The sequence below is a fragment of the Ostrea edulis genome, chromosome 8 (assembly GCF_947568905.1).
Source record: "Ostrea edulis chromosome 8, xbOstEdul1.1, whole genome shotgun sequence".
Lineage (NCBI taxonomy): Eukaryota > Metazoa > Mollusca > Bivalvia > Ostreida > Ostreidae > Ostrea > Ostrea edulis.
Genome location: NC_079171.1, coordinates 17,282,179 through 17,294,574, shown reverse-complemented (window position 1 = coordinate 17,294,574; position 12,396 = coordinate 17,282,179). Strand labels below are relative to the sequence as shown.

Below are 12,396 nucleotides of genomic sequence, written 5' to 3'. Positions count from 1 at the left end.
TGGTATATATACTAGCTAGGTATATCATGATTTATTGGTATATACTGGTATATCATGATTTATTGGTATATATACTAGCTAGGTATATCATGATTTATTGGTATATATACTAGTTAGGTATATCATGATTTATTGGTATATACTGGTATATCATGATTTATTGGTATATATACTAGTTAGGTATATCATCATTTATTGGTATATATACTAGCTAGGTATATCATGATTTATTGGTATATATACTAGTTAGGTATATCATGATTTATTGGTATATATACTAGTTAGGTATATCATGATTTATTGGTATATACTGGTATATCATGATTTATTGGTATATACTGGTAAATCATGATTTATTGGTATATACTGGTATAAAACGATTTATTGGTATATTCAGGTATATTGTGATTATTCTCATATGATATGTATCATGATATGGAGACTAAAATACCAGTATTTCATTCACGAATATCTAGATCCTGTCATAAGACAGTAATACCCTTATACAAGTGTTTGTCTTTGAATATACTCTCAATCAGTCAACTAGTTGTGTAACTAGCAAGATATTGGTACAGTGGTTCTTAACAAGAGGCCCAAGGGCCACATCGCTCACCTGAGTTACCATGGCCCATATCTGAAGACTTAGTCCCTATTGTGGCCCACACTTACCCCTGGAGGCCATGATTTTTACAAACTTTTACAAATCTGCACTATGTCAGGAAGCTTTCATGTAAATCTCAGCTCCTCTGGCCATTAGTTCTTGAGGATAATTTTTACAGATTTTTTCTATTTATTCCCAATTTCCCATGTAAAACTTTGATCCCCCATTGTGGCCCCAACCAGACCTGGGGTAATGGTAATGTGTAATGGTAATGCATTGTAATCATTACATTTTTTTTAAAGTAATGGGGTGTAATGTGTAATGCACCCATTTTTGAATTACAAGTAATTGTAATGTAATGCATTACTTTCATAAAAATGCCAGTAATGACCATTACTTTTCAATTACATTTGAATTACATATCAACATCACATATTTCCAAAGAGGTCTAAATTAGGGGGTTACTAATCCCCTAATTTAGACCTCTTTGGAAATAAAATATGCGATATTACTACATGTATTTAAATAAACAGCAAAGTCTTTGTTTAGAACTTATCTTGATACATAGTCATAGTGTGATTGACAATCACTCTGATTTAAAAGTTAACTTCAAATAAATTGTGTTCATAAATTTTCTTTGTATTGTTTTCCCCATTGTAATGTGAAATGTAATTCATTACTTTAGCAAAGTAATTGTAATTTAATTAATTACTTATATGAATGAAAGTAACGGTAATTGTAATTGTAATGGTGAAAATTCCAATGTAATTGTAATTTAATGCATTACATTTTAAAGTAATTGACCCCAGGTCTGGCCCCAACCTACCCCCAGGGCTCATGATTTGAAGAAACTTGAATCTGCACTATGTCAGGAAGCTTTCATGTAAATCTCAGCTCTTCTGGCTCATTGGTTCTTGAGAAGATGATCGATATTTAAAGATTTTCTCTGTGATTTTCTCTGTTTATTCTCATGTAAAACTTTGATCCCCTATTGTGGCCCCAACCTACCCCCGGGGGCCATGATTTGAACCAACTTGAATCTGCACTGTCGGGAAGCTTTCATGTAAATCTCAGCTCCTCTGGCCCATTGGTTCTTAAGAAGATGATTTTTACAGATTTTTTCTATTTATTCCCAATTTCCATGTAAAACTTTTGTGGCCCCAACCTACCCTCAGCAGCCATGATTTGAACAAACTTGAATCTGCACTATGCCAGGAAGCTTTCATGAAAATTTCAGCTCCTCTGGCCCAGTGGTTATTGAGCAGAGGATTTTTTAATGACCCCACCCTATTTTTGCATTTTTGTGATTATCTCCCCCTTTGAAGGGGGCATGGGCCTTTATTTGAACTAACTTGAAAGCCCTTTACCCAAGGATGCTTTTGGCCAAGTTTGGTTATAATTGGCCCATTGGTTCTTGAGAAGAAGATGAAAATGTGAAAAGTTTACAACGACACCGATGACTACGACAGACAACGGACAGATTTTGATCAGAAAAGCTCACTTGAGCCTTCGGCTCAGGTGAGCTAATAAAAAAAAAATTTAAAGCACCCTATCCAATTTGCACTCTTTCTTACTCATCTTTCCTTAAAAGAAGGAATAACTCTTCTTCTGAACAAACTTGAATCCCTTTTACCTAGATAAGATTGACTTTTGGCATATGTTGTAATAATTAGTCCAGTGATTCATAAAGTTTTGATTAGAAATAAAAAGCTTTACATTCATGTGAGTTAAAAACAGATAAATGATTCAGGTGACCTAAAAATTGGATCACCTGGTATGTTGACAAATTTTGAAATTACAATTCAGAAGTAAACAGGAGCTTCTTTAGTACCAGTAAAGTTTGGATTGTCATGCAACAACTGAACTGAACTCTTCAACATATTCTTTTTCTGAGTTGAACAATAAGGAGATAACTATATGTCGTAGATGGTGTGTGTTCCTTACCCATGCCCTGGTTGTCAGTGGTGTCTCCATCCTCACTGATGTAGCCGGGGGGCGGAGTCTCTGTAAAAGAAACATAAATATAGTACGTGTACATGTAAATGATTTATAAGAAATGTTAAGAAAAGAATTTCATCAAAAGATATTGGATATAATTGGTAACTTGCTTTATATAGCAATATATCCCATAAAGTTTTAAAATATTAATACAACTATTAACTTGACTATATGCAAATGGACAACCATACTAATTCAAATGTCTATCTGACATTGACAGCACATTTTCCTCATGTCTTAACATAAGCAACCCCAGTGTCAAGTGTGAACTTGAAGTACGGGCCCCATGCACTCATGGCTATCAAGGAGGGTCAGACATCTGTATTTGATACAATAATGTTCATGTCTGGTATTTGTGTTAGAATTATTAACATTGAAAGAATACACCCAGAATGAAAAATTGTGATAAAGGCATCACAAAGCAGAGAGTGTATTTATAAGAGGCTGATCCAAATGTAGTTAGAATAATCTAACTGTGTCTCGGGACAGGCCCTCACCACAGTTAGAATACCTCCCATATACCCGTAATGTAGCAGAAAATTGCTACATTGCAGGTATATCGGACGCATTCTATCGTTAAATCGGGTCCGTAGGACATTATCATTTTAACGATAGAACATTCTATCTAATCCAAATGTAAATCACTTCCGTTAGGCACACTCACTCGTCCACTCAAATGCACAAGAGTGTAACTAAATCCCAAGGCGAGAGACGATAAATGGATTACTGGTACGAACACCTCATTTTGGATTTTTCACCAACAAAAGTTCGGTAAAATTAGTCAATACTTTAATTGATTGATTAAATATTGTTTAACGTCCTTCTCGAGAATATTTCACTCATATGGAGACGTCACCACTGCCGGTGAAGGGCTGCAAAATTTCGGCCTATGCTCGGCGCTTATGGCCTTTGAGCAGGGAGGGATCTTTATCGTGCCACACCTACTGTGACACGGGACCTCGGTTTTTGCGGTCTCATCCGAAGGACCGCCCCATTTAGTCGAAGTTCTACGACAAGCAAGGGGTACTGAGGACCTATTCTAACCCGGATCCCCACGGGACGACTTTGTTTAATAAACGGAACAGTTCAGTGTAGGGTTTAAGAGGAGTTGTGAAGACAAGGTACTTGCATAAATTAAATTTAAGTCCAAGGGCCCTCACTCCTTCAAAAATAGTGGTGCTGAAAATGCAAAAATAGTGGGCTGTAACTCGATCCTTCAAAAATAGTGGGACAGCATTCCCCTTGCAATATGCACATTTACACATTGTGATCTTTCTTTGTGCCAAAATTCATTAAAATCCCCAAAGGGTTTAGAAGAAGTTGCGAAGACAAAGTATTTTGAATAGAAAAATTTAAGTCCAAGGGCCACAACTCCTTTAAAAAACATTGGACAGCATTTCCCTTGCAATATGCACAGCTCCACATTGTAATCTTTCTTTGCACCAAGTTTCATCAAAATCCCCCAAAGGGTTTAGGAGGAGTTGTGAAGACAAAGTTAAAGGGACAGCTAGACGGACAGATTTTTATGCAGGCGTATAAAAAGGAAAAGCAGTTAAAGCCAAATCTAGACCTACTGTCTGATGTTATGGGCCACACCAATAATTAAGTGTCCTTTCATAAGCAAATGGCTGCGCTATTGTTATGCAAGTCATTTGATAAACAGATGGACAAAGTGATTCCTGATCCCCCACTTCTATCATTAATAATGTTTTATAAATTAATTGTAAATTAGCACCAAAAAAAATTGTTCAAAATCACAGAAGACAGATTAAACAACTTGGGTTTTGACAAGGTTTTGGTTTAGAACTGACACCGAACCTAACTTTGAAAATTTTTAACAACTACAGCAAATATGACTTATATAATTAACCATTAACTTACCATATAGAACTTGACTGCCCGACTTACCACTACTTGCACTACAAATGTGTACACTCAGTGGATGACTCCCTAGTGCTTTGGTGGGCAAATTCATCCCATATATAAACGACATGTTTACTCCAGAACTCTTAGAAAACATCATTCTGGTCTGGTGTTAAGGGGTAATATGGACACAAGCAAATGAATATGTGTGTACAGCAAGAAGTCTGTACACCCTAGTATCATACACAAAAACCTTGCATGCATGTCAATGAGAGAATACTGCAGGCTGATAGTGCAATCAGTAATATTTCTTTCAACTCATGAGATTGAATGTGCATCAGCTTCTCAAATCAAAACTGCATGTTCATTTCTCACTGATTTTCTCCAATAAAAATCATGCCTTGGACTTTTTGAAACTTTAATATCAGTGAAAAAAAATTTAGACAAAAGAACATGCATGGTTAAAATGCCATATATGAGCATCAGTTCTCATGATTATGATACACTGTTTATTTCTAATTAATGCATACATGCATGCCTTTATTAGCAAGTCCTCTGATTTTATAAAGCTATATGTATGCCTTTATTAGGAAGTCCTCTGATTTTATGCAGCTATATGTATGCCTTTATTAGGAAGTCCTCTGATTTTATACAGCTATATGAATGCCTTTATTAGGAAGTCCTCTGATTTTATAAAGCTATGGTCCATTTACTACTAACATTGACTGTTGCTAAAATTAATTTCAAGATCAATGGAAATCTGTTCCAAACTGTACCAAAATATTTAGCAATTCATTTTTGCATCCTTTTCTTAGTTAAAGAATCCATGGTTGAAGAAATTTGTTGCAGCAAAATGAAAATTAATGATTACCCATGAACTCAACCCAATTCACAATTTTGGAACCTTTCGTTTAAAATTTCCCACTTGTTTCATTTAATTTAACATGAAATTGATGCACTGTGAACCTCACCTAAGTTCCAAAGGGAAAACTCTTATCCTTTTTACTAACATTTATACAATATATATATAATAAAGCACAGAAAAATTCACTATTATATAGATACGCTGATCGGGGTTAAACACACGACCTGCGGAACCAAATCTCCTAGCAGCATGCAGCTTGACAATCTAGGCAAGTCTTAAAACTTGCTTTCGATGACTATGGAATTCTCGTCACGCTGTCACACGCTACATTGTCATTGAGAATGGAAACGGGATACAGTCACTTGATGTAAATTTAAGATGATCAAACACTGCATTTGAAATATTTTATGAGGCATAAAGATTGCAATGAGCTCTTAAATAAACATGACTGGCCTAAGTGAAGAAATATTTCAATATAGAGCTGAGAAATTCACTATCATATATTCACGGTTATATATGGATACCCTAACCGCCGCAGTGGTCTAGAGGTAGAGCGTTCGCCCCGCATGCGGAAGGTCTAGGTTTGAATCCCGTCCGTAACGATTTTAACAAACTTGAATCTGCACTATGTCAGGAAGCTTTCATGTAAATATCAGCTTTTCTGGCCCAGTGGTTCTTGAGAAGATTTTTAAATGACCCCACCCTATTTTTGCATTTTTGTGATTATCTCCCCTTTGAAAGGGTCATGGCCCTTCATTTGAACAAACTTAAAAGCCCTTTACCCAAGGATGCTTTTGGCCAAGTTTGGTTGAAATTGACCCAGTGGTTCAGGAGAAGAAATCGAAAATGTAAAAAGTTTACAGACAGACAGACAACAGGCGATTAGAAAAGCTCCCCGAGCTTTCAGCTCAGGTGAGCTAAAACCGATAGGCCATACTGACTGAAAAACAAAATTTTCTTATGCCACTTTGACCAGGTTCTGGTTAATTTTAGTCAGCCATTTTGAATATTAATTGGCCACTTGACAATTAATGGCAATCGGATCATGCGCTCGTCCTTTTCCGTAACCAGTAAGAAGAGTCGGACGTGGATCGGCGCAAGAATTGCATCAAATCGATGCATTTCTTCGCCGGAAGCGCGCCCGTGGATGAACTGAATTCCTGAATAATATGTTATTTATATTTTCACCACAGATTCAGTTTTGGTATCATTAACGTCTTATTCACTGTAATACATAACATGTAAGTGGAAATTGATAGTGGTACAATACCTTAGATGTGTACAATATCTTAGATGCTTTTGAAAGTTCACGTTTCATAGTGTAACGTACGACTGTGATGTCACAGTTACGTTTATGTATACATAGTAACCAACTCTGATGGCGTCGATCCACATACGAGGTTCATTTGCGGTTACGGAAATAGCCGAGTAGTTACAATTGAATTAATAGCTGTGTCGACCATATTCAGATTATAACAATCTGAATCACTGGTTTCTATATTTCATAATTGAAAACATTCTAAAACTATATGTGTCGGCATGATACAAATGCCCCAGGCTTGCAGTATAGTCAAATGTAAGAAACCCATCAAAGCTAGGTGAGCTCAGGTAAGCTTAAAAGCAACAAAACCAACAAACTGGAACAAAACAAACTCAATCTGTAACTCATCAATATACATCTGCATACAAAAAATCAGTTCATGCAATATCTCAGGGCGTTTAGAAAAAAAAAAATCTGGAAAACACTTTTGACAGTGAGGCCTTTTAGTTGAACAAACTTGAATTGAACACTTTGCAGTAAGTTTAGTTTTAATTGGCTCAATGGTTCTGAAAATTTCTAAAGATTTTCCCTACACATGTATATTCCATTGCGCAACTTCCGAGATATCAGCTCTTCTGTGATGGAGGTACTTTCAGTGTTCTGTTGAACATTTGGGTGGGTACAAGATGTTTACATATACATGCTAAAAACTAGCAATGAAAATATGGATAAAAGGAAGGAAAGTGTAAATTTTGTTTATATCAGCCATTGGTATACATTAAACTGACCATATCAAGAATAATATTTGATTGAATTAGGCCATTGAATTTGATATGAAATTATTATTTATTTTCACTTCTGTACGAGTGATATTTTAATCAAAGAAAAATGGTGATTTAGATTATCGATGTTTCATAAACTCACTAATATTGTGTGCCCCTGCAGTTTTGGTGGTTGCATGTCTGATAATTGGTCTTTAGGCAATATGAAGGCAGCGATAAGCATTTGTACCCACCGCGTGTGGACAATAGTATGTTTTGCATCTCACTTTGCGAAAGAGTTCCACAAAGGGAAAGAACTATTGGACAACTCGGAAATTGCGTATTTTAAACTTGGCACACCTCCTGTCGCTCCATTATTGGTCAGTCCCGGGGATCTGAAGGACATTTGAACAAACTTCAACCTTATAACTATAATGATAAAGCTACTGTCAACTCTCGATACACCCCCACCTTTTGTGCCTTTGAATTTATGGCGTTATAACGAATTTGGCGATGAATTGAATTTCCACTATTTTGGGGAGAAAGAGTTACTTTTCTTGTACAGTGGAACCCTGTTATTACGTTCCCCCTTTATTACGTTAGTCTGCATATTATGTTGGAATTTCAAAGCACTAAACCATTTCTTAACAAACCTATATAAAATAGACCTCCCTCGCTATTATGTTGTCCCAAGATGCCGGGACTCAGTATTACATTGTAAAAATTCCAACAAAAACTTAATAAACCCCTAATTATTCAATAGTGATTCTCAAAATAATAAGCCATTCACACCTTGACTGCCCCAGGCAGTCACCACCTCTGGTCTGTTTGGAGATTAGAGACACTTGACTGGTCACGCTTCCATAGATCTAGCAACATCAATACTGGTGAATACCCTGTATTGAAGCCAGTGATAAACAATTAAATAATGTTTATTTAGAAATTGTACTCTATGAAATTTACTTCATTTTTTCATATTTAGATAATCAAAGAAATAATTTCTCAACCACCTTTGTGTTCAGCATCGTGTAATACCTTCGCTATTAAAACTCTATTTACAGACAGCTTTGGTACCAAACATGAAGGACAAAATTTATCATAGCAATGTTAAAACAGCTTGGGTGACTGCTTGGACATAGGTAACTAAAGGTGTTCAATTAAAAAATTGTCCATTGTTTGGACATGCAGCTTGGGTGTTCGTAAATCTCGTCCATACATACATCAAACAAACTGTCCTGTGTTATCGGCCGATTCGTTTACGGCATTTACCTCAGTGAACATTCTAAAATCCCTTGATGTGCACGTGATTTTAGTGCCATTATTTAGTGTTATAAATAAAATCTTCGTGCATCATTATATTTTTTATGTGGATTGCACTTAAATTGTTCTCCGCGTTTATCGTTGGTGAGAAAAGTGTGTAAGTGTTGGGTATCATGTGTGTTTTGTGTCTATAGTTTTGTTGTTTTTTGTGTGGGATTTTTTTTTATTGTATTGCAGTGTAATAAGAGAACTTAATAAAAACGATGTTTTGTTGTTATTTTTTATACGAATGTTGAATACGGACTGGAACGAGTTATTGAGAGAAATTTAAATGAATGCATTATGTTAAAGTTGAACAAAATGGCGGTCCAAACGAATGCAGAAAAGCAACGTTTATCAAAACATCCTTATGTATCCTAGACCAGAAATAAAGAAAAGGGATAAGAACATGAAGAATTACGGACATTAAAGATAAGATATAAATAAAACAAAGTATCATAGTCTTTTAAACAAAGAAACAGTAAAGATATATTCACACACACACTCCTTCACAGAGTATCAACGAAAGATGTACAATTTCCAAATGATATTTTTAACGGATTTCACTTGGAACGCTTATTACATTGCCCCCAGTATTACGTTATTTTATTGTGGAAAAATGAAAAACATAATAACGGGTTTCCATTGTAAAATTAAGAGTTATCTTTCCTTTAATGTACAACACGTAATGTAAAAATATCTCGTAATTATTTTTCCAAATTTCTTTAACATGATTAAAATAGTTTTATCAATATGATAAGGCTTCATTTCAAAACAATACACAAACAAGACACATATACACAGTATGCTTGAAGTTATTTAAGCAAAACTTGTCCAGTGTCGGTATTTAGCGCAGCGCTAGGCTGTTTTCTGGTAGGTGAGCTGTCATTAACTTTTTGCAGCTAAAATATCAATTATTGTCTTCCTTTTTATGGACTTTTCCCATAAAACAGTAGAATAGTTGGAGATTTCCTGTTGTGTACATTTCGGATGGTTTCCGTGGTATGTAATAATTTGCTTATTTTCTTAGAAATTCAACAGAAATCTCTTTCGTGGTGAAGCCATATTAACTAATCTGAAATATTTTTCAATGAGGTAAAAACAACAAGGCTATACGGTTCATGTTAAGTAATTATCTTGTTTATTTAATACTGGGTACCTTCTGTCCTGGTGTACGCCGGAGATTGATATTGACAAATTTTCTGCATCACTGACCACGTGCAGCCATGGCGGTTTATCGAGATAATTAACACTTTGATATAGACTTTTACAAGAAAAAGACCGTGGCAAATGGAGATAGCGAATTTGGCGTTTTAACGAGAATTTTAAGTAATAAGAAAAATGTTCTTAGAAAATTAAGTGCGGTGTTATAACGAAAATGGCGATGAATTGAGTGGCGATAATTCGAGAATTAACTGTATATTCTTTAATTCTTCCATTTCAAAAGGGTAAAACCCTACATTTCAACAAACATGAATTTCATTTACCAAAGGATACATTGTGCTAAGTTTGATTGAAATTGGCCTAGTGCTTTTAGAAAACGAGACATAAATGAGAAATATTTTTACAACTACAACACCGACAAACAAATTTTGATCAGAAAAGCTCTTGAACACAAGGCAAGCTAAACACAGTATGTCTTTTCCCAAATTTACTGAATATATGGGAAAATTCTTATTATTTTCTGGTCTTCATCCTTCATGAATGCTCTTAATGAAATGAACATTTTGCTAATAAGCAGGATATTAGTGAACCCAGGGGAATTATGTTTCACATGTTGATGAACATCTCCAAAAGTCCACTCTAAGACTGAATGGAGAGCAGAAGGAGAGCTGATTGAATTAAAGTGCTGGAGTGAACTATATGTGTCCACACCTGGATTTGTTTGGCTGTAAGGTTGGTACTGATCAGTAGAGTGAAAGGCCACACTATATTAAACAAACATGTCTCAAGGAATACTGATAGTTATTAATTTAAACACTACCATTATTCATCTGTAAGAAATAAAATTTTTAGCACAATCCAAATGCCTTAATTAATCTAATATACTAGTACCATCCAATAAAGACTAATAATTCTAAATGAGATTTATGACAAATATTCAAAGAGATACTATATACAGCCAAATTAACAAGATGTATAGTCTATAATTAACAAGATGTATATATAGTCTATAATTTTCCCATGATGAAGAGAATATTTGAGGATTTCAGAATCGATGTAATTTCATTATAGCTGACAACTGCATGTAGTCAACTTTATGATTATTGTCTGTTTTATGGTAAATTCTTAAATAGACCTGATGGAGAAATATAAAAAAATCTCAATCCTACTGTTAAAATATCACAGACCTAGTAAGCACACAACACATAAAGGATACATAGCTTATGAATTCCTGCGTAAATCCTGCATAATGATCATATAAGACTGAAATCACACTAAGAGTACTGTCAGAAAAGTTATAGATTTTTCCTCATTTCAAGAACAGATTTGAACTAAACCCAGATAGTAATATCCAAAGGTAGGGAGCAAAATGGCTCGACAAGACGACGAGGTCACAGAGACACGTTCCGAAGCCAGTCCATCAGCGAATAAAAAAGACGCAGAAACACAAAAATAGCAAATAATGTGCGCCGTCGCGGTGAGCAGAATCGGAGTTAGAAGAACCTGACATGCCGCTTTATGCAGCAATGTCACTGCAACATAGTCTAGCTAAAGACACAAAAAATCTATACAGCCTACTGGATACCTATATTTCCTACATATATAAATGGCCCACATCCTCAGTATTGATTTGAGAGCTTGCTTCAAGTCTAGGCCATCTTTGTGTTTATTTTGGTTTTTACACTGTATCATGAGATGTAATGAAGTCATTGACCTTGACTACTAAATATAGAGTTCGTATTCCAAACGATGCAAAACAATTTTGATGCTATATAGCTAACTGTTTTACCCAAAGTAGACTCTGTTTTTTCAACACACTTAATGATGAACTTATAAAACAAAGTGAATTGTACTGCTAAAGGAGGACAGACTCGATACAACAAATCTGAGAGATGCACTGTTCATTATACTGCTAAAGGAGGACAGACTCGATACAACAAATCTGAGAGATGCACTGTTCATTGTACTGCTAAAGGAGGAGAGACTCGATACAACAAATCTGAGAGATGCACTGTTCATTGTACTGCTAAAGGAGGAGAGACTCGATACAACAAATCTGAGAGATGCACTGTTCATTGTACTGCTAAAGGAGGACAGACTCGATACAACAAATCTGAGAGATGCACTGTTCATTGTACTGCTAAAGGAGGAGAGACTCGATACAACAAATCTGAGAGATGCACTGTTCATTGTACTGCTAAAGGAGGACAGACTCGATACAACAAATCTGAGAGATGCACTGTTCATTGTACTGCTAAAGGAGGACAGACTCGATACAACAAATCTGAGAGATGCACTGTTCATTGTACTGCTAAAGGAGGACAGACTCGATACAACAAATCTGAGAGATGCACTGTTCATTGTACTGCTAAAGGAGGACAGACTCGATACAACAAATCTGAAACATGCACTGTTCATTGTATATGGTTGTCATAGTGCTGGAGTAATAGTTCGGAACTCCCTTAATTCATGCTCTATCGTCTACATCTTACAATGGTACAAGTCAATGTGATGATTTTCCATACTTTAGACATCCTTTCATATATATTTAATTTACATACACTCTTATATTGCTATTGAAATT

The 12,396-nt window shown here is 35.4% G+C and overlaps 1 protein-coding gene across 2 annotated transcripts in view; it reads right to left on the bottom strand.

Annotated features, from left to right (window-relative positions):
* Window positions 1–12,396, bottom strand: part of LOC125662011 (mothers against decapentaplegic homolog 3-like) — a 67,833-nt gene that overhangs the window by 30,296 nt on the left and 25,141 nt on the right. For both annotated transcript variants that reach the window (XM_048894178.2, XM_048894179.2), the window contains exon 4: window positions 2,546–2,605. In XM_048894178.2, coding sequence (XP_048750135.1) covers window positions 2,546–2,605 — 60 coding nt within the window. The remainder of the gene's footprint in view (window positions 1–2,545; window positions 2,606–12,396) is intronic.